This window comes from Salvelinus sp. IW2-2015, linkage group LG20 (assembly GCF_002910315.2).
Source record: "Salvelinus sp. IW2-2015 linkage group LG20, ASM291031v2, whole genome shotgun sequence".
NCBI classification, from domain to species: Eukaryota; Metazoa; Chordata; class Actinopteri; order Salmoniformes; family Salmonidae; genus Salvelinus; species Salvelinus sp. IW2-2015.
This window is the reverse complement of record NC_036860.1, coordinates 78,938,244-78,964,728: the sequence shown is the minus strand read 5'-3', so window position 1 is coordinate 78,964,728 and position 26,485 is coordinate 78,938,244. Positions and strand designations below refer to the sequence as shown.

General features: G+C 41.0%; 3 protein-coding genes across 8 annotated transcripts; 2 read left to right on the top strand and 1 right to left on the bottom strand.

The window, feature by feature from the left end:
- Window positions 1-28: 28 nt before the first annotated feature.
- Window positions 29-11,247, top strand: prr14 (proline rich 14). 2 transcript variants are annotated; one of them, XM_024011302.3, is made up of 10 exons: window positions 29-426; window positions 1,229-1,334; window positions 1,481-1,616; window positions 1,713-1,784; window positions 3,645-3,688; window positions 5,578-8,937; window positions 9,028-9,175; window positions 9,310-9,422; window positions 9,547-9,615; window positions 9,742-11,247. In XM_024011302.3, the coding sequence occupies exons 2-10, from the start codon at window positions 1,237-1,239 to the stop codon at window positions 10,064-10,066; spliced, it is 4,365 nt and encodes a 1,454-aa protein (XP_023867070.1). In that variant the 5' UTR covers window positions 29-426; window positions 1,229-1,236; the 3' UTR covers window positions 10,067-11,247. The 2 variants fall into 2 exon arrangements, with proteins under 2 accessions (XP_023867070.1, XP_023867069.1); XM_024011301.3 differs by having other exon boundaries at window positions 1,165-1,334.
- LOC111980531 (uncharacterized) lies at window positions 10,810-17,678 on the bottom strand. Its single transcript, XM_024011310.3, has 3 exons — window positions 17,596-17,678; window positions 12,681-12,916; window positions 10,810-12,504 (listed from the first exon to the last, which is right to left on the bottom strand). Exons 1-3 carry the CDS (start codon window positions 17,651-17,653, stop codon window positions 12,346-12,348), a joined length of 453 nt encoding a protein of 150 aa, XP_023867078.2. The 5' UTR covers window positions 17,654-17,678; the 3' UTR covers window positions 10,810-12,345.
- Window positions 14,650-26,485, top strand: rusf1 (RUS family member 1). Of its 5 annotated transcripts, none has more exons than XM_070449692.1 (16): window positions 14,659-14,820; window positions 15,107-15,851; window positions 15,938-16,102; window positions 19,826-19,903; window positions 20,053-20,167; window positions 20,250-20,295; window positions 20,359-20,409; window positions 20,499-20,604; window positions 20,817-20,918; window positions 21,048-21,118; window positions 21,244-21,428; window positions 21,536-21,593; window positions 21,685-21,749; window positions 21,902-22,048; window positions 22,204-22,269; window positions 26,224-26,485. In XM_070449692.1, exons 3-16 carry the CDS (start codon window positions 15,968-15,970, stop codon window positions 26,307-26,309), a joined length of 1,311 nt encoding a protein of 436 aa, XP_070305793.1. In that variant the 5' UTR covers window positions 14,659-14,820; window positions 15,107-15,851; window positions 15,938-15,967; the 3' UTR covers window positions 26,310-26,485. The 5 variants fall into 5 exon arrangements, with proteins under 5 accessions (XP_070305795.1, XP_070305793.1, XP_070305792.1 ...); XM_070449691.1 differs by having other exon boundaries at window positions 15,094-15,851; XM_070449690.1 differs by having other exon boundaries at window positions 14,659-15,195; window positions 15,658-15,851.

Here is a 26,485-nt window from a genome sequence, read left to right as displayed (position 1 = left end):
TATAGTGCACAGTGTTAGACAAATTTGCTAAAATAATATTTTGTATTACACTGGTTTCTGAACAAGCTGCTTTCCGGCTTTCTGATTGGTTCTAATATACATCACTCGAGGACAAAGACTGCTTTCTGACTTCTGTTGGCCGTCCTTACCTAACAAGATACCTTCACTAGAATGCAGTTGGTTGAGAGACGTTTATAGCTTTCCTTCATTGGTTAGATTTTCTGGAGGGATTTCTTCCATGTGAAAGCTTCCCTCTGATTCGTTTTTTGGTCGGTGTGCCAGTGGAACCTTTCATGATGAACGGACATTTGTGAAATGGTTAAACTTGGGCGCCGTCCTGCGTGGTGTTTACGTTAAAGATGTCTGTACACAATTATATTATAGCAAAACTTCATATTTTTCTTACTAAATAATTGGGGCGGTGCGGTAAGTTTACTACTTCAAGTTGGCTTCATAAAATATGCATATTTTTAATGTTTATGACTATAACGTTATCTCAGCAGTGCGAACGTTAGCATATTTGCTAACGTTAGCTAGCTAACTACTAATACTCACCCTACCCTCATTTTACGTTATCCTCCTTGAAATGATTGAATTCTCCCGACTTTACCAAGCTAACTTAGCTAGCTGACTACCACATAGACCATAGCCGGCTATTGCATTGACGTTCACGATATGCACAACACAGATCTACTGTTAGTTAACGAATAACGAGCTCTTGTAGAAGTGGTCTCCACCGGTGTACCATCCCCATGACAACACAAATAATGTGCTTTGTTCAAAAGAGTGCATGAAAATGATATATTGTCAATAGGAGGCAAAAATTATGCATTTGATCAAATACGGGTAGCTATTAGTGGCTTATTCACGTATTTGTTAGCTGACGAGGTAAAACTAATCAAATCACGTTTTATTGTTCATTCTGGAAAGGTTAAACTAGAAGGTTATCTGTATATGTGTTAGCTGGATGAAAATAAAAGCACAAGCTAGCWAACACTTTCCATTTGTGTACATTTTGCACAAATGTTTACTGTGCAATTGTTGAACATATACCATAAGCAAGCAAGCCAGTCCCTTCCTAATTTGAAAATTAGATAAAAGTATGTTTATCAAATGTTTCCCCTATGTTGATGTCCAGCGTGTTTATTTCTGTTGTCTTTACAGAGAAAGACAGATAGGGTGAGAGTGAGGATGTTGATCTAGTTRCCTGACTTGCTCCCCTAAATAGTCTGTCCAATGGAGGGAGATGCCAWGGTTCCCCCAACCCCTTTCTGTAACCCCCCTCACAGCGAACCTCCACCCCACCTTCTCCCTCTTTCCTCCATCACCCCCAGGTATAGTTCCCCTGGCACCTTTTGCTTRCCTCTTCCCCTATTGTATTTATATCCTTGCTTGTTTGAAACCCATGTTTTTAACCACATTCGCAATTACTGAGAGCTACTGGTGAAGAGTCCAAACCATAACTGTTCATTTCCCACAGCTGTGAAGATGGCAAAAAGCCTGGTGACAGGAGGAGGAGTGGGCGCATTCAGAAGACATCGAAGAAGCAGGAGCCCAAAGACACAGTGGCGGAGTCAAGACAAAATACATCCCCTGCCAAGAGGGAGACCAGTGTGGTAGTTTCATGTTTAAGTCTTAATGGTTTCTTAGATATTATAGGCTACTTAAAAGGGTCTTGTTTGGTAATCAGTTCACTCCTCTCTGATCCTTAGATGCAAGTGTCTCAGTCCCTGTCAGTAAAGCTAATGAGTGTTGATCCCCCCTGCAAACAATCGCTAAAAAAGGTATGCAATAAATGTCTATTTGTGCATGGGCCACTTTCTACTGTATCCACTCTAGATAATCTGTCTGTACATTAGTGGTGGTCGGTGCTGGTTAAGATTAGGGTGGACAATTTTTTTATTACATTTTTATGAGCATGGCCTCATTTCTATTACAGCGTATTGGATCACTGTCATTCATATTCCATTTATCCTGCTCAATGTAACATCGATAGGTTTAGGCTACTACATGATACTTACACATGATTTTCCCTATACCCATCATGAGGTTGCTACAACGTAGCCTATTAATTAAAGTGTATAATGTAGGTGCACAGGCTGCGCAACAAATTGAGGTTATCAAGGTGACAGACAGTGACACATTAAATACCTCCTTGCACACTTGCCTGCATCTAGCTGATCTTGGTGTAATCATTAGTCCAAACAGTTGCAAATGAGAGTTTCATTTGGACAAATAGGTTTATACCTGTTTCACTCCATTTGCTTCCGTTTAACAAAAGTTTCTCAACAGAGTCGGTGGAATGAATACACCCAGGATCACCCGCACTCACGGTTCACTTTCATAGCAGCCACATACAAACAGCATCATCAATTTGCTCGATGTATAATTCCTTCTCCTTCCATCTACGCACTCTCCTCTCACCTTTTCCCTTCGCTTGTGGTCTACTGTTGGAATGTAYCCTAATGGAAGAATGTCGCAAATGCGCTTACCCAGGTGATCAAGAAGAAATAACAATAGCCTACGATTGGTACGGCTATAATATTCGTTTTTTAAAAGGTAGTGTGATCAGTCCAGAGGGGTTCCGATCTATGCGGTAGCGAGGGTTGGCGTGAACAGAGGAAGAGTCAGGTTTTTAATTTGCAAAAATAAGTGATGTATTTAATGTTCACAGAATGGCACTCGACCGGTTAAAGAAAGGAAACAAAGTCCTAGCTCGGTTCAGAGCACTTTACTTACACACCAATGAGCCTTTCGATAATCAACAAATTAAATAGTCTCTTTTGTGGCTTAGCTTGGCATTGGCTCGCGTTTACGGGAATCACTCACGTTCTTCAATGTCCTCTTCTGTCCGTTTCTGGTTTCTTCGTTCTATATTTCTCCTTATTTCTTTGTCCATTCCTTCCTCCCCTCCCGCATTTCCCACTGTTCTCTTTTTTTCCCCTGTGCGTAATTGCCCCCGTGCCTTCACCTGCGCCGGTAATAGTTATGTGATCGGAGAATCCTGGGACGTCGGCAGGGATTCCCTGAGTGCCACCGCCCCTCTGACTCCCATTTACCCCCACACCTCTGGATGGTTCACAGCAGGCTAATATAACTGATATTTGATTTTCTTTATGTACATGAGAAACATAGCCCTACCAATTTGTAAATCATTCTGCAACCCCCCTTCCTGAGAGAGAAAATAGATGATAAGATCGTATATCAACGATGTTTGGACAGGACCATATGTCATTCCAGACATGGCCCATCCCAAGTGCACTGTGTTTTGGCAGTACAGTGCCCTACACAATGCCGTGGTGTAACCGGTAGAAATATGTAAATTAAACCTCTTACAAGGTCTGCTGCATCTTAGAGACGCACAGCAAGGAGCAATAATTGGTGTCTGCAAACATGACTGACCTAACTTGCCGATAGCCAGACATCCTCAGTGATGTTTACATTAACAATCAGTTTTATTGCAGATTGWCGCTGTCTCTATAAAAGCCATTTTGCAACCAAAAAACAACTTTTTTTTGTTGCATAAAATCTTTAATAACTTATTTATTTTTCATGGTCACTATGCGTGATAAAGGCAGAGGCAATTATTGGCAAAGTGATTACACTATATGGATATGTTTATGATGTAAATATTTACTTTGCAGAGCGGTTTGGATCTCAATGTTGCATCAGAATGTCAAGTGTCTAAGTGAGTATGATGACTTGCATAGAAGTTCAATGTTTTTTGTGTGCATATGACTTGATTTGTTCAAATGTCTAGAAACHAAGTGTTTTACCATGGGTGGAGAAATTGATTGAGTCAGTGGCTGTTTCCATTAACCTATCAAGTGATTTTTGTCAACATTTAGCAAGTTCGCATAGAAAATAGATGCAACATTTGCCTGCTACGGTGCGTTTCCAATTAACTATCTCGTGTCGATTTAAAAACAGCTGGACATAATACCGTCACACCTAAAAAAAATATATATATTAAAAAATGAAGTGGTTGAAGTCTTTCCATTAACCATTTAGGCAAATTGAGCATTAATAAATTGGTTACTGCCTGTATGCCCTCCAACCCATCTGTTTTATGTTTTGTGTGGCCTTCAAAAGCCAGCCTGTATAGAATGCAATAATTGACTATTTGCCACATTCTAATACAGCGTTTCCCAAACTAGGGTCGCCTGATTTGAAAATGGGGTCGTGAGAAACTTTGAGATAAAAATAAATAAAATTGCTCTTGGTTCATAGAACTGGGGTTACATCAGTAACCTCTGATAGCTGCTAGATGCAGTTGTAATTAACAATGGTTTCTGTATTTATAAAAAAAAAAATGGGTGAAATCTTTTGAACTGTTTAAGCAACAAAATATTATGACCCCATCACTGAAAGATGCAACTTTGTTTCCCTCTACAATGCCCACAAGCCGCACAGGACTCATTAGAACAGAGTGGACAAGACCAGGCACTAAATAAGACTGGGAGGAAAAGAACATCACCAATGATAGTATTTTCTACAGAAAAGATCATACAAAATGATTGCCGATCTTTTGAACTTCCCAATACCTTTCTGGTGCATTTCAGTCACTTCAAACCATACTTCCTTCAGATTTAAATAATATCAAAAGCACTGTCGGACAGATTTGTAATAGACTGTCATAGTCCCAATGAAAATGTGAACATTGGCCGTTGATTCTATCACTTTATTTACATGGTGGGGTCGCTCCCCCCAAAAGTTAGGGAACCTCTCATATAATTCTCATGTGCCACTGTGAAACCTGCACTCCTGTAGATCTGAAATAATTGGATGGTGAAACTTGCATCCAGCTGACCAGAAAAGCAAAGCGAAGCAATTCAGGCTTTCTTGAAAGTCAAGACCAATCTTATCRTGCAAAGAAACATTATTTTCATAGTTGAATAATACATTTAGAWAACAGTAGGCATTTAGAATTACATGTTGAGTGGAGCTTTATAGTTGGGTGATAACATCCCCCAACTAACAGCACGTACCTTAAATTATTCAGCAATAATTTATTTAAAAAAATATAATTTCCATTTGTTGCAATAAAGATGAACAAAAATGTAAATCCGCCCCCTGTCGAATGGATACAAATGTTGTCGATCATTAGAAACTCTCCTATAGCTACTGTTTTTGATTACACGTTAATGTTTTGTTTTTTTTGCATTGCTTTTGTCAAATTAACCTGGGTCAATGGAAACCTGCCTAGTGAGATCAGTGATCATGGATGGTGTTGCTCAGTTGGCCAGGTTGATCTCTTTTGTGATGAAAAAGGATGGAGGAAAAATAGATGAAGTGAAATGGATGGAGTTAAAATTTCAGATTAGGGGAAGGCTTGTCTGATTACGTTCAACCTCTTCATATCCCCAACTGTAGTTTAAGGTAGGGGTACTAGTCAGGGAATTATTTGGTTAAGATTCATTCATAAGTATTCATGAAAACAAGCTGGTAGTGCCTATTCTTAGTTTGGATGAATAATACCYTTACACCTYATTGTAGTTTGTTAAACATACCTGTATTTTGTACAATAGTGTTGTTTTTCTCTGTTCATGTGTTCTTTTTTGTTTCWTTCCATTGTAGGAACAAAGACACGAAAGGCTCAAATAACAAAGCGATTCCATCCTCTTCCACATTAACTTTAGATGTAAATACTACTGGCAAGACTGAACATGAWTTCAACCAATCAGGCATGGAGGCGGATGAAGAGGTTGGCTGTGGAAAGTCCCCTGGAAACCAGACCTCTGTGAAGCGATGGGTGATTGGCCCATTGTTTCAGTCATTTAAATCCAAGATGGCCAGTTTCACACAGATTGTCATGAGTCCCGTCCGACTTTTCAAACCCAATGGCTCCCCACCTGAACCAGATGTAGACGTCTCCTCTGCCTCTCATAGTTCTCACCAACAAGGACCTGGGTACGAGCTAACCTCCGGCACAGTGCAACACTTTGAAGCTGGAAGAGGAGGAAATGACCCTGCCTCTCGTAAACACTTAAAGTTCAGCATGGATCTAAAAACCCACGGCACTCCAGAAGAGGATGAGTTTTCTCTTGAGGGGAAACAAAATATGATGCCACCTGGAGATGCGCAAAGGGACACCTGTATGTCAAACAGCTCAGAAAAGGAGACCAATAATAATGATTCATTACCTTGTATGCAGCGTAGGCCTCTACTCAGAAGCAGTATCAAGTGTGGTTCTGAATCAACGGAGTCCCAGTTCAACTCATGCTCTTCCACGTCCTTTCAACCCCCTGACCCCTCAAGTTCCTCATGTGGGTCCAAGCTGTCTCTRATTGTTCAAATGGAGGAGCAGGTGGATTTGACAGGGGCTCACCYGAGACCATTGCGCCGAAAATGTGTTTTTCTAAATGAAGCTGCATCACAGAGCAGTCCCTCTGCTGCAATTAACTCATCTGAAGCAGACCGCATCTCTAGTTTACCAGCTGAAGTAGGAATCTGTGAGCCSAAGGCTAAACGGCTTGCCACAAAATCGTATGTAGAGTACAAAATCTGGGACTGTWTTGACAGTGAAACATCTAGTCCATTATCCTCCTCTTTCTACAATACCCCTTCTGAGAGTCTATGCCAGACAGATGATGACAGCATAAAAGCTGTTGGTCTGCCTCAAGACCGAAACATGTTGGTGTGTGGTTCCCAGTCACATATGTCTATCCGGAAAAGCCCCAGAAAACCTGTAAACYCAACACTGAACAACTGTGCCTCAGTCAGTCAGTGTCTTCAAAAGCAGATAGATGAGTGTGAAGGAAAGCAAGGCTATATGGCAGGCTCAGCAAAGGAAGTTAAGAGGAGATGCAGAGCAACTCCTTTTACAGCGATCAAGAGAGACGCAGAGAAAAAGAAAAGAGTGAAACTGACGAAAAGTGAGCGATGTGAAGAGGTTACAAAAGAAGACACYGTAGATGTTGAGTTAGAAAGTTYCACATTAACATCGGTAGAGCACGCAAGTGATGTAGAACTTGTCCAGCCGGGGGTTGGAACAAAACCGTGTGCAACTTCTAAATCTCAGTCTCTTAAAAGTAGGGTGCTGCTMCGGGTTAGCCAGAGTTCTACCGTATACATTGAAACCACTCAAAACCCCTCTGAAACACATGTACCTCTGATGGAGGTGATGAAGGACYAAGSTAGAGGTCGAAGTGGGCGTATTAAGAAAAATACGTCTCTCACAGTAATGGCCACTTCAAGTAATGGGAGTGTACTAGAGCACAGTAATGACAGTTTGTGTGACAACAGCATAGCAGCCAGCAATAGTAGGGGTATGACCAGTGCCTTGAGTTATGGTGACACTGACTCTAGTTCAGCATGTAATATGGAAATGGTAACTACCATGACAACCGCTTTGATGAAAGAAAATCATGAACTGCCCGTCTCTGAGCAGCTCTTGGATATCAAGGGGAAGTGGCCTCAAACGTCATCCAAAAKTCAGCAAAAATACATCTGTAAGAAGAGGAAGATTTKCCCAGTGGTTGAAGTGGCGTCATCTCAAAATCAACAAAAGTGTCTGAAGTTGAAMGAGATCACTTCAGAAGAGAGTCGTCCACTAAAACCACCGAAACAAAATAAATCCAGGAGGTCTCATAACTCAAGCTCAACCCAACAGCTTGGCACGTCTTCGGGGCTAACTGATGTTGGTGCCGATCACTTGCACTCYTTGAAGCCCAGCAAAGATGACAATGTCCATGTAGCTTCTAGATCTTCAGACGTTACACAACAGACATTACAGACTTCRGCAGTGGTGGCTGTCCACAAAGACCCAGGTTGGGGAGCAGAAATTAGTGTGTCTGACTCTAGCAAGAGCCCAAAGAAGAGTCGGAATGGATCTAATAAAATGTCTGTCAGTGATGCGTTACTGYTGGATAAGAGGTTTGTGGAACCCCTTGGTGGACGTAAGAGAGTCAGCCGAGGTCCGTCCACAGAGGACAATGACGAGACAACTCAGTCCCTGCAACTTAATCAAATAACAGTTGAAGCAAAAAAGAGAACTGTGCCTTGGCCTGTGCGAACTTATCCCAAATGTTCAATCAAGCTGAACAAAAATATAGTGAAACATTCTATGYCTATGCAAGGATATTATGTGGCAATGGACTCTGATGTAGAAGTGTTTTCCACTGCCTCTGAACCAACTAACCTTGGCCAGAACAAGACTGTTGACCAGGTGATGGAGGAGGAGCAGGGGAAGGAGGATGAGTGTTCTGAACTGCCTGTACCCTCTGAGACGAGGCTCAGGGGGAGGGGGCAAAAAAAGAAGCCAAAGAAAGCAGCAACTCAATGTAGGAAGCACAGGCCTGTGATTAGGAAGAGGGGGCAGGAAGAAGAGGAGGAGAGAAATACAGCGATTGGTGAGCAGATGGACTTTTCATCAGATAACACCACCCTTAACAAGCGTCTGTTGCGCAGCTACTCCTGCCCAGAGATCCCTGCTCTCCTCCACCATGACAGCCARTGGACCACCTCTCTGCACGGCAGGATCCTCTCCGTACCCCGGCTCCACCCCMCCCTCTTTCCTCCTGTCCCCWCTCCTCCRGCACCGTCCAGACGTCCACGCCGTCATACTGTCTCTAGTGTGGAAATTGAGCGGGAGATAGCTCCGTTATGCCTGCGTAAGGAGGTGTTCCCCTCAAGAAGGTCCTATTCATTGGGCAACCCATCCTACCACCTGTTACCCAGTGTGCCACTCTCCACTTCCATCTCTGTCTGGGCCTCCTGCTTCCTGTCAAGCCCCCTGGCCTTCCTCTCCAGGAAATTGCGAAAAGGAAGTCTAGCTGCCACTAGTAGTGCTTGCAGTCATGATACCTCCCCTTCCCCCTCCAGTGTTTCCTCTTCCATTTCACCATCCTGCTCTTCTGTACGTCACCTGTTCTCCAGTTCCGACCCCTGTGACCTGACATCAGACATATCCTCTGCTTCAGTCTCTTCCCTTTGCAGGTAAAACACCACTTTGTCCTTTGTTCAAAAATACATATTTTCCTTTTTGATTACGGTAGTTAAAAATGATTAATTCCACCATGTTTCCAGTGCATTGTTAAAGATTCCCTTGGAGAATGAGACAAGCCAGCAGCGTGAGGAGGATGGGGAGAATGTGGAGGACAGCAACCGTTTCAGGAATGAGTTCGATGCCATAGGGATGAGAGAGGAAAAAGCATTGTCAGATTCTGAAATTAAGGTACACTCACCACGTAATATTTAATGTGAACTATGTAATTTACATATGACATACAGTATGTGATTAGTTGAGAAGATAAGTGAGTCTGGCTTTAACCCACCTTCACCATGGTAACACTGGTGGTGTTTGCACAGTTGGAAACCGGCAAACATGAGGAACGAAGGAAAGTGTCATCCATTCGAATTCGCAAAGCCTTACCCAAACCCCTCCACAACCTCACACCCATGGGCCTGCCCAAGCCTATCAGGTATGTGTATTTGAAGTGTGTGATGGTGTGCCTGTGTGTATATGGTGAACTTGCTACCTGTATTTGTAAAATGTGATGACAGGGATTACAAAAACCCCAACTAATCTGTTATGTGTTCCAACAGGGTGAAGAAGAAGGACTTCAGTTTGGAGGAAATCTACACTAATAAAAACTTCACCAAGCCCCCTGAAAGGTTACTGTTCACTCATGCATCTTATTGTTAATCCTACAGTACATGTAATCATCATTGTAATGATTGACTGTAACTTTCCTTTCATTAACAACTTCCTTGCTCTGTGTTTGTTTTTATTTGTCCCAGACGGCTGGAGACCATATTTGAGGTGCCACTCAGTCGACGCGATGGGTCTCATTCCCTCCTTGGTCAGAAGCGCATGAAGCGTTTTGTGGAGTTCCCAGAGGTTGGTGTGGCCAGAAAGCCAAGGAAGCCACTTGTTGGTGATGGGGCAGGGGGTGGTTTACCCAGGAAAGCTGGGGTTGGCTCTCCTTTTGGAAGGCCCAAGCGTGGGGGTTGCCCCTCTTCTAAAGATCACCCCACCCTCAGTCTACACGAGCTTGATTCACTTCTTTGCTCCAAGCTTGACCAGCTGGATTCCTGGTTAGCTTTTGACCAGAATATCTGTTGACAAATGCCAATCAAAGGGGTAGACAAAAGCACATTTACATTTTCGAAAATATTCTTATTACAAATTGCCCAGCCCCGTTGCCTTCCATCCAACATCAAGCTCGTTCTCATCTTCTGTAATTGTTTACAATGTTTTTCTTTTGTGGGGGTGTATTATTTACCTTCCATTGGGTCGTTTAAAATGATAATTGAAGAAATTTTGTTTTTTCATTGTGTACTATTTGTAGATAACGATATGGAATATACTGTTATTGTATTATTTGATTATCTATGAATGTAATGCATTTTATATTATTGGTTTAGGTCAGTTCGTGCATAAGTGTTTGTGTATTTAAAACTGCTATTATTTCTGCACTCAGTTTTGTTGATAATCTGCATTCTTAATATGCCAATGCCTCAGCCTTTTAATCATTATTAAACACTGTCTGCTTTATTAATCACTTGCTACCGAATCCTAAATTTGGAAGCTCACATGCAACTCAAATCTTTGTGGATATTATCCATTGACATCAATGTATATTTACACAGCAGTTATTGTATGCACATACTTCTCAAGTAAGGATTCTTACTAGCCAAACAATTTCCAGATGTTAATTCCCAATTTAGCTGTAGGTGCAAACCTGTTATTGGCAACTAGCATCAAATGGCAGCTACTTTCAAGATACATTGAATGTTGAGAATTCTGGTTTTGGCCAAATTACAGCTGTAAGAAAATGTTTCTGGTTCTGACAATCACAGACATCATTTTTTTTTTTTTAGAACCGTCCTTTAATTGTTGCCTGACTATTCCTGCCAACTTTTGKCTTGTATACACATTACATGGTATTGTTTTCTTCACCTCCGGATCATAACTATAGCAAATAAAATGTATATTGTCCATTTTATACATTTTTGTAAAAKATTCTATGTAGAATTGTTACTTGTGTAAAATTGAACATAAACGTSATGACACTRCAATGAGTATTTCTATGGAAACATTAGCATGAATATTTTSATCAATGCAATTAYTTTAATGTTTTGTATCATTGTGGATTGTAATATTTGTTTTGATAGCAATATTTKWTTGAAAATTGCTAGTATATACAAATTACTTTTCTATTACATCACATTTTTTGTAATTATATTTCTGAAAATATTTGTCTTTACTGTGTGGTTTGTATTGAATAAATGTATTTGTATGCATTTCTTGTTACAGCTAGAGAGTGACTTTATATTAAGTAAAAMGTATTTGTAGCTATATTAACTTAATGTAAATGAGGCAAATAGCCTGAAAAGGAACTTAATTCAGATCAAATTGATGTAAATATATTTTAATTTAATTAAAAAATCCTTTAAAACATGCAATGTATAAATATAAAATAGAAAGTAATGCAATAACATGAATACAGTAAATGTAGAAATGGTAATGTAACCAAAATGAACTATTGTACATTTTTGGTATTTAAAACCAAAGGCAGTTTTCACTATTACTGTAAATCAGAAACACTGCCCTGATTTAATTATGCCTAGTTCACAATCTGTCCTTTATAATTAGACATTCATAGTTAGTTCCTCACATATACAAATAATTTATTTCATTACTAAATAAAAATATAACATTGTTCAAAAATAAAGTTCATGTTGCATATCATAAATGGTAAAAGTAAAATGTCAAGGTTGAGACAGAGGGTGGACATGGGAGTGTTTTGGAGTCAAGCCCCTGTATTGTGCCTCACAGTTTGTTTTGAATTTATACAGGATTTTAAAAATCTCTGCTGTTTTATACTCATACAGTCTTGGACTCATGTATGTCAGCAAATAAACCGTGTCCATTAAATGCTATKTCAAAAACAAGTGGTTATTTTGTGTCCCCTTGCTCATCTCCGAACCGACCTTTTATTCAGGAAGGAGGCAGTTTGACTACAGTCCTTACTCCAAGTGCTAAAAGTCTGGTTGGGCTACTGATAAATGTCAAAATATCTTAATATTTATGATGTATTTATAGCTGTGGTATCACTTGAATGTTAACTATAAACCATTCTTCCAGCGATAAATTCCAGTGACACAAAAGAAAGTTAAAGGTGCCTTTGTAAATCCTTATCAGCAAGACAGCCTTATCAGAATGATACTCAGGAAGGCTGTATACAGTGGAGTCTCCCTGAGTCACTGGAGGTGCTTTTCCATCTGTTCCCACATCACAGTGTCACGGCAGTCCAAGATCAATACTAAAGAAGTTGGACCYCTGTCCTGTAGCCATCCTTATGGTACAGTACATCCACCTTGGTGGTTCCTGGGAATTGGTCAGTCTATCAGAGTGAGTATGTATGACACCAGTACCAATAGTAGTGGGCTGAYTACCAGAATCGCCACCCACACCACAATAGAAATGATCCCAAACGTTRTTGCCCGTTGGGAGTATTGTTTAGCCTTCTCTGGAGTCGTCTTCCTTGCCTCTCGAGCCTGTCATAGGGATAGAAGAGTACATTATATTTTGATATGACTCATATCTAAGATATAGACTCTAAGTGTAGATGTGCACATTTTGAGAACCAAGATGGTTCCTAAAGGGGCAACACCTTTTATTACATTACAGAATGTTTACAAAAACAGGTTTAAAAAAAAAAGCTTGAAATTACCTTGACTGAGTTGACCAAAGCTAAAATGCCAATGCAGGAGAGTCCACAGATGATGCTGCTAATGGCCAGTCTCCTATAGTCCCTGTCCTTGGCACAGGAGGGAACAGTATGGTCACGACCACAGCAGGTGATCACTTGAAGGCAGGTGGTGTCATTTTGGGCATCTGTCGTTTCACCTGTCCCTGGGACAGCAGTCAGTGGAATATCCTCCATTGTTGCTGATTGGGCAGACATTTCTGAGGAGAAAAGAGATACAGCAGAGAGTTCAGAGGATAGATCAAATGCAGAACAAGGGAATACAATTATTCAAGTCTGATAGTACTGTATTATTTGCAGTTGTGACATTGTCATAAAGGATGTAGGATATTAGTTTACTGAAAGTAAATTAGTTTGTTTGTAATAGTCTTTCACTGACATGCCAACAAAAATGGTTTGAGATGCTCATTCTCTGCCAGGGTACTTTCCACAGACAGAACACTGTTATGCCCCATGGGATGAGGTATGCGTTGCTATCTATCAAACAGGAGCCTGAAGAACTGGAATGATTACACTGTGCAGTGTGCAAGTGAATATATGCCAGAGTGCTAACATTAGTAATGGAGAAYGAAAACAGCAAGAGGGAAATGTTATGACTSTATGTCCACTGAGTATACCAAACATTACYAACACCTTCCTTATATTGAGTTGCACCCCAACAAGTTGGCTGGATGTCCTTTGGATGGTGGACCATTCTTGATACACACGGGAAACTGTTGAGCGTGAAAAACCCAGCAGCGTAGCAGTTCTTGACACAAACCTACTACCATACCCTGTTCAAAGGCACTTCAATCGTTTGTCTTGCCAATTCACCCTCTGAATAGCACACATACACAATCCATGTCTCAATTGTCTCAAGGCTTTTTTTTGTTGCATGTCCTCCCCTTCATTCATCTACACTGATTGAAGTGACATCAATAAAGGATCACCTGGATTCACCTGTTCAGTCTATGTCATGGAAAGAGCAGATGTTCTTCATGTTTTTTATACTCAGTGTATATCACATTTAAGTGTGTTAGATGTCATTAGATACCATCAACATTATCGTACTGCTGTAATGTTAACATGAAAAACCTTTTCCTGTCCCAGTTTCAGACTTGACCTGGTGAATTCCAGTAATTTGATATGTATTCTTACAGCAAAGATCCTATCAATGAATGAAGAATAGTTACATTGTAATAGTCTCTCCCTTCAGTCTTTGGCAAAAGAACACTATTTGGGGGCTTTTCTTGAGCTCTCCTCATCAAATTATCATAAAGGAGAAGTATTTTAGGGAAATAACTTGGAGTGTCTGTAAAGTCCTGATTACGCAAAGCAATGAATGAGAGATGCTAAGCTCTTTTCCCATATGGTCTCATACACTCATTCTCAAAGGGAATTACAGACGGAACAACATAACAGCATTTTTGTGGATTAACAAAGCACACAGTATCTGAAATGAAACAATAGTATATGACACACCATAAAAATATCACAGATAATAATTGGCTTACTAGTCCAGGCTTGATCTTGATTGGGAAAGTACAGCTCTGTATGCCTCTGTCTACTCTCCAGTCAAACTGAAATCCTCACTTATGACGGCTGACAGAGTTGTGAAGAAGAAAGCTGATCTTTTCTTTGATTTATTTTCCTTTCTGGATTTAGTTAATGATCACAGCTGCTAGTTGGTTGTGGCTTRAGGTTCGTGAAGACTTGAGTTAACATYTCCAAATGTRATCCAGATATTTCTTGTTTATAARATTTTCTTGAGCAATCTGMCTGTCTTTCTTRTYCAGTCTCAGTTTTGGTTGTGGTCWCCATGAAKGWTAGTGGTGTCTGAAAAAGGAGAAGGCTGGGAGTGGATTATAACTCTTTCTTGTGTGAAACCTCCACGCCCCTTTACTTTTCACACTTTAACCTCCTCTGTCGTCCCACTCCCTCCCACACTCTCAGGCCCTACCTTTATCTATATCTAACTACACTCTACCTCCACTTCAACCATACTTGTTTGTTCTCCACATTCTATTATTCTATCAATCACGATGTTATGGAATACAGTGCCTCTTAGCTTCTCTTCTCTCTCTCTCTTGCTCTCTCTGTGCAACATTCCTGAAAACTTGCATAGGTGAGTCTAAACATGCCTTGCCTTGAGGGAAAACAAACAGCTTGGTTTCATGTACTCTGTCCTTCCTTATCCTCCTCTGTACATGTTAATAATATCTTTATGACACTGTATTCATGTCTGTCTCCCCCTGTATCCCTCTTTTAAACTCACACCTTTCATGCACGCTTTGTTTCACATACACACATACAATTCCCAATATTTTTGGTTCATCGTAAGTGAGAATGATTTAGGTAATTGGATAACTATGTGTTGAGACATGCCCACTCTCTCAAGGTCTCTGTTATAGGTCAACTGTTTTGCTACTCTAGTCTAAGTTAACGTGCACACCCTGTTTCAAGACTTCCGCCAAACTACTCTTTGTTCTCTGACCCAGAGGTAAGGAATACTTATTTCAGTACTTGGGGACTACCAGACTGCATTCTTCAACAGTGATGTCACTCAAGCACACACACACACTCGTCCACAGACACACATAACACTCGCACACATGCATTCTGACGCCACACACTCACACACTTTCACACACACTGCTGCTACTGTCTATTATCTATCATGTTGCCTAGTCACTTTACACCTACCTATATGTACATACTGTAGCTACCTCAATTTCCTTGTGCCCCTGCACATCGACTCAGTACTGGTACTTCTTGTATATAGCCAAGTTATTGTTACTCATTATTGTTATTCTTTTTTTTATTTTACTTTTCCATTTTTGTATCTTTAACTCTGCATTGTTGGAAAATTACCCGTAAGTAAGCATTTCATTGTTAGTCTACACCCGTCTTTTACGAAACATGTGACAAATACAATTTTATTGATTTTATTTGACACACACAGACACACACACACAAATACTACAAACAAGCAGAATTCACGCCTGTGGAAAATMATCTGTGACTTCTGGATCAAGCTGTCCCAAAGCAATCGCGGGATTGATCTAAACTGCAGGGACAGTTTCAGTCCTTAGCCAATAGAAAATACAGAATTTGTACAGCTGACGTGGATTCTGAAAACACGGAAGTAAAGCTTTGGTAAGTGAAAACATGCAACAGAAAGTACTATTGCATAAAATGCATACCTAAATATATTATTTACAAACATATGTCTAACCGTGCAGGTGGTGTTTCATTAAATTGAGAAAGAGAAAATGCCAGTGGTGGCAACGGAGAGATATGGCTCCCTCGAGTCATGGAAATATCAGTTGAAGGATGGAGTAATGGAGAGAGAAAGAGAAGGGGGCAACGGTGGGACGACTAGAAAAAACATCATTGGCGTGTTCAAAGTGAGATTTTTTTTACATTATAATGAATTTTGATAAAGGCTCACTGAATATAGTCTCACAACTGCAAAGGGAGTGAACMTTATTTATAATAAGGGTTACATGGAGAAAATTGGACATCTCTGAAGTGAAAATGGTTGGCCCTCTTCAGCAAAATATATTTGACCTAAACCCTCCCTGAACGCTTGAAAAAAAACAAGTMACCCTCATCTATACCCCAAATAATTAAACATAAAGTGGATAACAGGGAACATGCCTACCGTTTACCCTCACTTCTTGGGACAGATCCAGGGGCCTAATTTATAAACCTTTCATAAGTACAAAATAATACCCCAAAATGTGCTTGCGCCACTTTTCACGCAAAAGTTGGCATTTAAAAAAGTTTAGCTTGACTGTGAGAATGTGCTCACCTCTCCGCAAACTTTAGACCATATGTACACACATCTGCTAGTGGTTGAAATATTGTATTGCAAGTAAGCAGTGGCGATTTTAGCATGTAAATCTATTGGTGGGGCAAAAACAAAAATGTGGGATGCATGCCAGCAAAGCCACTACACAACACAACACTAAACAATACATTAATTGCACTATAACGGTGACAAACGGTGTCCACAAACTGTTAGGGCCTACATAAAGCTGTCCCAACAGCAGTCCCAACACCTTACCACTGCTACACCTGGCTTTCAGCGGAGCCTTGTCTGGCAGCGAAACAGTTCATTCAGCCTCATTTACTGCCTACATAGCTGATATGGCTGACTTGCTTAAACAAATGTGGTTTCTACTGACAATTGAGATGTACAAACTGTGGCATAAGGGGACGACAAGCGGATAAGAGGCAATCTGTAATTTCGATTAAGACATTAACGAGCGACGACGGACGTAGCTAATATAACTATTTGTTCAGCACTTTTGAAATGTACAGCGACAGAATTCAGAACATGGGCCGTTCTTACAGTGTACTCCCTGTACAACAAGTCAGAACTGTAGGATAAATAAAGGGGACATATAAACCAGACAATGAAAGCTCTTGCAATATTCAATGATTACATCTCTCTAAAACAGGTTATAGGCTACATGTGCACCACCAAGTTAGAACAGTAGGCAAAATTAAGAGGTGAAAATAGACCAAATTATTAGGGTGAGGCACATTGAACGCCGTTTGGGTCTTTGCCTGTCAAAAAAGATACACGTCATAACACTATTCGACGCATAGTGCAGCTTTTAATTTGACATGTCAAATAACAGAATTCTATTGTAGAATGTTGTGTGTGCTGAATTCGCACGTGCAACCCAGGCGCCACCACTACTATCAGTAGCACTGTCAAAGCTGTGAAAAAAAGTTGGCAAACAAGCACACACCGGCCACGAATGACATGGGCTACTAACAGCTTACTACACAACATACACTTAGTATTACTTTCTTAGCTACAGTGTACATATCTCCCTTGCATATTACATAATTTATGCAGCAGTATACAATACATTTTTGGACTCACCTTGTGAAGGTGGCGCGGCYGTCCTTTGTGGGCACATTTTGTCAACAAACTTTGTCATCAAAGTCTGCCATTCTCTGGATTTCTGGTGGGAACTCGAAAAAACACACAGCCACTCCATTGAATAGCAGGCTAATGTTAGTGGTTGCTTTGCAGTGCTTGCAGTTAGCCACTGATTCCTTGTTGTGTAATCTTTATGTCCAATGGCCGATGAGCACCGATACGTTTTATCTATAATTTATCTTCATATGACAAGGATTAAAAAGGATTTGCCAGTAGATTGTCGACTTGTTTTTTTGTTGTTGCGCAAAACTGGTGGGGCTCTGCCCTGAATGACGGGTCGCCACTGCAAGTAACTATTTTGTGCAAATGGAGGATATGATGAAAAGCTTAATAAAAAACTAAAAACAGGAAAACATATGAACAAGAATGCAACCATTTACCATTAGTTAGAAGAATGAAAATATATGTGTTTTATATTTAAAATCAAAAATAATTAGACATAGAAATCTTATAATTAGACATAGGAATCTTTTTCCCTTTTTTAGGGAATATATTTGCAGAATATATTCCTCACTTTTTCTGGACGTGTTGGGTTCATATTCTCAAAGGAGCCATACAACAAATGACCATCCACATCTCTCATTTAATTGGACCTAGTAGCCTAGTAAATACATAGGCTATATGTATTTCAAGTTTTGCAAACTCATAGGCAGTGCGGTTTATAATACCGGTATACAGTTGAATTTAACAGCTGATCTTTTACATTGAAGTAGGCCTATGTATGGCTTTTCAATTTGTAGTCTCATGTGCATAAGTAGCCTACTGTGAAATGCTTTTCTAGCAGTAATAAATATCAGTAATACTATAAAACATAAATTAAAAAGTCAAGTAAAACAAAAACACAGGAGAAATAGAACTGTACCTACTGTAAGTACTGTAATTGCATTTTTTTGTGGCCTGCCCTACTATGTTTCAGAATTCACGGGTTCTCCATCATATTTAGGTTGGGGGAAAAGTCCATTTAAAACATTGTCAAATTAAAATGTTCTGCTGACAGGTCCACGAAAATGTGCCATTGTTTTCTCGTTCAGAAACTGACAGTTATTTTCCAGATACAGCATAAATGACTGCTAACACATTAAATAGGGCAGTAGTTTAGGTCAAATATTTCACAGTATGTTTAGGCTACAGTATTGCTGTGCGATAGGAACGCGACATCATTGCCTATTTAATCCCAGAGCCTATACCAAGGCAGGGCATATAAACACAATCATCTATTGATAAACTAAATATTTGCATGCCGTGGCCTAATGCCAATAGTTACAAATTATACAGCAAATAAAGGGTGTTATTGTCACCATAAAAGGTGAATGGAGGGTGTTATTGTCACCATAAAAGGTGAATGGAGGGTGTTTTCCAGGCTGAGTTGTAATGGTTGTTCACACCAGTGGAGGCTGGTGGGAGGAGCTATAGTAGGACGAGCTCATTGTAATAGCTGGAATGTAATTAATGGAATGGAGTCGAACGTGGTTTCCTTGTGTTTTATACGTTCCATTTATTCCATTCCAGCCACTACAATGAGTCTGTCCTCCTATAGCTCCTCATATTCACCCTCTCCTTCTTAACCTAAACAGAACATAGGCTAGTCGGCGCGCAATCAACAAAAAAATCAGAAGAAGCCTTTGACTCTCCTGAACTGCCACCGTAGGCCTACACAGCACAGCCATTGGTTAGGCATTGGTCAGCAAGAGCAGGCTGGGGCTCAGGGTTGGAATATCCATTGCAGTGTGTAATGCTGCCTAGTTTTATTTACCCCATCCCAACAGCTATCTTAGAAATATAACTTTGCTCTGTGCTTCTCCTAGCAAGCACATATAGGCTATGGATCATTTGATTGAGACCACACTAAATAGCCTATAAGCACACTTGATATTGCGCGCCCAGTGGAGAATCAGAGATGAGGGGAGGCATCAGGCACACATCGATATATAGCCTAGTAAGCAACTAATTCTAAAACACTGAGAAATATAGAAATGTCATCAATTACAAATTACATGACCCTCCCCTGGAGTAGATTTCAAAAATACTAAACCCTCCCCTTGACTGAAATTGAAAAAGCATGACCCTCCCTCGTTTTCCTCCAGGTACCCATACTGTAAATTTCAATCCGTCCCTAAACACCCCCCCCCCCCCATATCTCTCTCTCTCATATCTCATCTACTCTTGTTAGAGTGTCTTCTTGCCTCAGGGGTATCCAGAGAGTGTCAGTGGTGATTACCTGCAGTATCAATTTTGGGATACTCTTCAGGTAGGTCTGTGTGAGAAAGACAGAGGATGTGGTTGTTTTGTGGATATGTGTGCCATAATTTTGAAATGTCTAATTTATTATGTACATTTTAACACTCTATTGCACTCTCTCTCTCCCCCTCTCCCTCTCTCTGACACACACACACACAGGCCTTCTCCAGTTCTCTTTCAGGTACTCTTGCCACCCAGGCCTCTTTAAGGGGTGTTGGTGTTGGAAACCAAGAGGCAACAGTTGCTGCTGCAACAATTACCTGGTTATTACGAGGTTAGTGTTAATGACTGTGATAAGACTATTGTCTTCTTTCCTGTTAAGGGGTTTTATTTTTTTTAAACTATCTACATTTTAGATGGCACAGGCATGCTGGGAAGAATCCTATTTGCCTGGCTTAAAGGGTGAGTTTTGATTTGTTTTGTAATCTACTATTAGTCATTTTCAATATTGTTTTTCAAATTTAGTCTTTCTCTGTGTTTTAGGAATAAACTAGACTCTGAGGCCAAAAAATGGAGGTAGGGATGTCAAGCATCAATAAAGTGAGTGTGTTCATTGTGTGTTATGGAATTATTGGGTYTGTCAATGCTTGTGCTGTTTTCCTTAGGCTTGTTGCTGATGTTCTCAATGATATCGCCATGTTCATGGAAATACTGGCTCCTAARTMCCCAACATMCTTCACTCTAATTGTGTGCTCTGCTGGAATATTCAAGGTAAACCTGAATACCATATTCTCACTAGCATTGATTTTGCAGATAGCAACCAGCTATTTTGAAGGTTTTACTTGCAATGTTCCTAATATGTGGTTGTTTTACCTACTTTGGTTGAATGCACTGATTGTAATTCACTCTGAATAAGAGCGTCTGTTAAATGTAAATGTACACTGTTCGATATCTCTCTCTCTCTCTCTCTGTGTGTTTGTCAGTCCATTGTCGGGGTTGCAGGTGGGGCCACCAGAGCTGCTTTGACTCTTCACCAAGCTCGCAGAGACAACATGGCGGACATCTCTGCCAAAGATGGCAGCCAGGTGCTCCATACATATTTCTCTACTTGATGATACTGTAAGATACTGTAACTAACCCATGGCTTTTACTGTACTGTCTTGTACTGCTGCTTTAAGATGAGGATCTTATTGTAATTAATGTGTTCTTTACAGGAGACTTTAGTGAATCTGGCTGGACTGCTGGTCAGTCTGATCCTTATTCCTCTTGTCACTGACAATCCACTGTGAGTCCTCTATTGCACTGCTTACACTGCCACTGTATGAGATAGGACATGACAGCTCTATATAGCTAACCTATTGGTTATTCGATGGATATTGATCTGTTTTCCATCCCTTCTCATCTCCTCAGGCTGACGTTCGTCCTCTTCTTCCTTTTCACCATCCTCCACCTTTTTGCAAATTACAAAGCAGTGCGTTCGGTTGTCATGGAGACACTCAACGAAGCTCGGCTTGCTATTGTGCTCCACCAATACCTGAGAGATGGACGGGTCCTCGGTCCACTAGAGGCCAATCATAAAGAGCCTGTATTCTGGGGTATGGCTGACATTCAGTGAATAATAAACAATGAAATGGCTTGTTGATCATTATGACTATCAACTATCAATGGCTTTAACATACTTTTCTGCTGTTTATTTTTTTAGAGTTCAGGAGGACAGTGCCAATCAAACTGGGAGTGAGGCTAGGGGAACTTGTTTATACGTAAGTTGGTGTCTGCCTGTTTGGTGTGAAAGTGAAGTGTGCTCAGATTTGGATGTTCATGCTCAATGATATAATTTCTTTCATTTTGTAGGTCAGAGGACCTTAATTTGGCCATGAAAAACAACCACAAGCCCTTCCTTATCGGAGTCAAACGTGGTGTGTATAACATATTTCAGTAATCCCCCACCAACTGATGTATTCAGTTGTGACGTGGGTTGTTTCGAGATGGATGTACATTACATCATGTCATTTTAATAGATGGTGTATGTCATGTGAGTGTTATTGAATATGCTATTTCTCTCCCTTAGGCTCTGTGTGTGTTTGTTTGGGAACAGATGCATCTGTATGTGATGAGATCAGGGCTGTGTGCCAAGCAGTGTGCCTCTGCACTGTGTTACACCCTGTCTCGCCACTAGAGGGGGCTCTCAAACAACTCTCAATGTCACACAGCAACAGTGAGCCTTTAATGATCATCTTTACATTTACATTTAAGTCATTTAGCAGACGCTCTTATCCAGAGCGACTTACAAATTTTTACATGACAGTTTAAACCAATGTCTTTGTCAATGCTGTGTTATAACTCTGTTATCCCTTTTTCCTTTCCCTCAAGATCATTGGGAGCTGGTGCATGAGAGTCATAAACTTATGGACCAKATTTTTCAGCCATTCCTCAAAGGTAAGCTCAGTGTAACAAGGTGTGCTCAGTCAGTAGCTGTTTACTCCCACCGTGTATGTTGGGATGTTGTCAGTGGCGTCCGTTCAGCTAAACCTAGGGTATGCCCCTCCCCCCAAGGAAATGTTTGGAAGTTGAAGCTCATTTYCTGCATTTCTACACAGTTTAAAAACTATAAAATGCTATTTGGAGAACAGCAAAAACCAATAAAAATGATCCCAGCCATTAATTATCACCTCAATATTGGGTTTAAATGTCTGTGGAATGGTGTGTAAAATGTCAACCACTACTCAACTTCATAAATTGACTAATTTACTTGTGGAACAGCACATACAGTGAACATGAAATAGATGCATAATACAGGCTATCAGGTCACAACAAGGACGAATTTCAAAAGCCGATATCAATGTTCTTTTATTTTATTATTATGATTATTTTTTATCCCAGGCCCCATCCCCGCAGGAGGGATTTTGACTTTTGGTAGGCCATTGTAAATAAGAATTTGTTCTTAAGACTTGCCGAGTTAAATAAAGGTTAAATAAATATAATAAAAATAAATGTGAGTATCTGGTGCATAAAACAGCTGGCCGCGAATGCAAACTATGCCACATAAATCAAAAACATGCATTGAATACAAGGCCTAGGCCTACACAAAATGACTTACTTAGGCCGACAAGGACGCATGACTCGACCAAAGAATGTCCAAAATCACGAAATACAAATAGAAAATCTACACATGCCTTTTAAAAAGGGAGCTAAGGCCCCTTTACATGTCACCTTATCAAACCATAGAGATAGATAGAAGTTTCATATTTTATATGTGCCATTGTAGCGTATATGAGCAGCGTCATTGATGCAATCTCCATTTTGAAGTAGTCAATTTTCTTCTTCACTGTTGGCTGATCCCTCCTGATGACCCGGTTGGACATGACTCGAACACGGTCACCAGGAGGGCTCAGCCAATGAAGTTGGAAATCCCATCCAGTTGACTACATTAAAATGGTGGAAGCCCTCATGGCGCTGCCCATGCTAAAATGGCCTTTTGGCCACTAGAGGRCTCTATCATTCTCTATGTCGAACCTATATATTTCCAGTAGTTACATTTTCTCTTATTGCGCTGCATAATGTGTGCGCCAAGCTCATTTTATCATTTCTGCAATATTCACCAGGGAAGGAAAACATTCAACGAATATTGAGGCATTTTATCAACAAGGTGCCTCAGAGTATTTAAACATTCTATTAACCAACAATGTGGCACTGAGAATATTGATGTAAACTCAGCAAAAAAAGAAACGTCCCTTTTTTAGGACCCTGTCTTCCAAAGATAATTTGTAAAAATCCAAATAACTTTACAGATCTTCATTGTAAAGTGTTTAAACACGGTTTCCCATGCTTGTTCAATGAGCCATAAACAATTAATGAACATGCACATGTGGAACGGTCGTTAAGACAATAACAGCTTACAGACAGTAGGCAATTAAGGTCACAGTTATGAAAACTTAGGACACTAAAGAGGCCTTTTTACTGACTCTGAAAAACACCAAAAGAAAGATGCCCAGGGTCCCTGCTCATCTGCGTGAACGTGCCTTAGGCATGCTGCAAGGAGGCATGAGGACTGTAGATGTGGCCAGGGCAATAAATTGCAATGTCCGTACTGTGAGACGCCTAAGACAGCGCTACAGGACGGACAGCTGATCGTCCTCGCAGTGGCAGACCACGTGTAACAACAACTGCACAGGACCGGTACATCCGAACATCACACCTGCGTGACAGGTACAGGATGGCAACAACAACTGCCGAGTTACACCAGGAACGCACAATCCCTCCATCAGGGCTCAGACTGTCCGCAATAGGCTGAGAGAGGCTGGACTGAGGGCTTGTAGGCAGGGGGCTGTTGTAAGGCAGGTCCTCACCAGACATCACCGGCAACAACATCGCGTATGGGCAAAAACCCACCATCGCTGGACCAGACAGGACTGGTTAAAAGTGCTCTTCACTGACGAGTCACAGTTTTGTCTCACCAGGGGCGATGGTCGGATTTGCGTTTATCGTCGAAGGAATGAGCGTTACACCGAGGCATGTACTCTGGAGCGGGATCGATTTGGAGGTGGAGGGTCCGTCATGGTCTGGGGCYGTGTGTCACAGCATCATTGGACTGAGCTTGTTGTCATTGCAGGCAATCTCAACGCTGTGCGTTACAGGGAAGACATCCTCKTCCCTCATGTGGTACCCTTCCTGCAGGCTCATCCTGACACGACCCTCCAGCATGACAATGCCACCACGCACAGAATGAGCAGTATGGCTGATTTCCTGCAAGACAGGAATGTCAGTGTTCTGCCATGGCCAGCGAAGAGCCCGGATCTCAATCCCATTGAGCAAGTCTTGGACCTGTTGGATTGGAGAGTGAGGGCTAGGGCCATTCCCCCCAGAAATGTCCAGGAACTTGCAGGTGCCTTGATGGAAGAGTGGGTTAACATCTCACAGCAAGAAATGGTCAATCTGCACTGCAGTACTTAATGCAGATGGTGGCCACACCAGATACTGACTGTTACTTTTGATTTGGACCCCCCCCCCCCCTTCAAGGACACATTATTCCATTTCTGTTAGTCACATGTCTGTGGAACTTGTTCAGTTTATGTCTCAGTTGTTGAATCTTATGTTCATACAAATATTTACACATGTTAAGTTTGCTGAAAATAAACGCAGTTGACAGTGAGAGGACATTTCTTTTTTTTGCTGAGTTCAGTAACCAACGAAGGGGTGGCTCGCTCAATTTGTTCCCCGGGCCAGCTTGTCTCCATCTGATAGTGCAACTTCTGTGTGTGCAACACATTACTATCTGGGTGCTCATTATATTTAAAAAGTGCAACATCCACACTATAGCTAAATAACTTTTGCAAGCAAGATTGTTAGAATATCTCATTTTAATTCAGGAAGATGGACAAGCAAGACTGATAGTGAGTGGTGGAAATGCATTATACCAGAGGCAGGTAGACTACAGGTAGGGATTAAGGATTCAGACAGAGGATGATGATAATGAAGTAGACCTACATCAAGAAGTTGAAAAAAGTTAGACCAACTAAGTAATCATGAATGATTTGCATTATCTCAATAATCATTCTGTCACTGCATGACAATGCACATTTGTTATAGCCTACAATTGTTTGTTTTTAAGGCCAAAAACAGGAAACCAAACTTGCTCTAGCCTACTCGGTGAACAGATGAAAATATAAATTAGCTCTCCATCTTTCATAACCCATATTTTAATGGCAATAAATGCTTTTGTTTTTGAGCGGCCACCAAAAAGGAGGGCTTCCCCACCTCCCAATTAAATTATCTCCTGGCTATCAAATAAGACAGTTCAAATGCCGACATCAAATTCAAAGCATTCAGCACACTTCCTAAATTGCTGTCCGGCAAAGCAAACTGGCACTGTCCCTGCTTTCTAAAAGTGAGCGAAAAGATAAATAAGTCTTTACTCAGGCGGTTAACCATTGAAGAAAAAATGGTCACGGTTCCTGTCTGTATAAGTGGGTGTTTCCTCTCTCGCATGAGCAGGCTTTACCCATGCGAGCTTGCGGTTCCTCCATAATATCTGGCATGCTCACGCAAGAGACGGAACAGCTGTCTCTGGTCTACTTATTGTCCGCTCCCGCCCCGTCGGGGGCAATAAGTAGACCAGAGTGGCCCCGCCCCAATCAGGAAAAAAATTGGGAGTGGGGTGTCTCGATTTCTCTACTCTCTCTGAGGCCGCAGGCTGGCAGCCGCTTTACGAGCGATGCTCCACATGGTCCTAAAGCCAGCCCTCAATATGCTAAACAGCTGTTGCATTGTAAATCGGGATTGGAATGATTTGAGTCTAATTTACATTTTTGGTCTTGAGCGCCATACCCAACTGACGCCCCTGGATGTTGTCACACTGGTCAGTCACCATTGTTTGTGCTTCATCTCTTCTAGCTCTGGAGGTAGCTGGATGGCAGACCAGTCGAACCCTACTGGACTGGAATGAATGGAGGGTGGAGTGGAAGAAGAAGAGCAGTTAGAGGAGTGGCAGGGACTCTGGAAAGCAGCAACTGCAAGGCAATAGGCTGAGCTCTCTGTCAAACATTCATTGTGAGATGCTCAAAGATTAATATGCTCAGATTCATTTAAAGGTTTTTGTCCTTTTTTGGTACATTTTATACAAACAACATCAGAATAAACTTGACCATAACTTTAA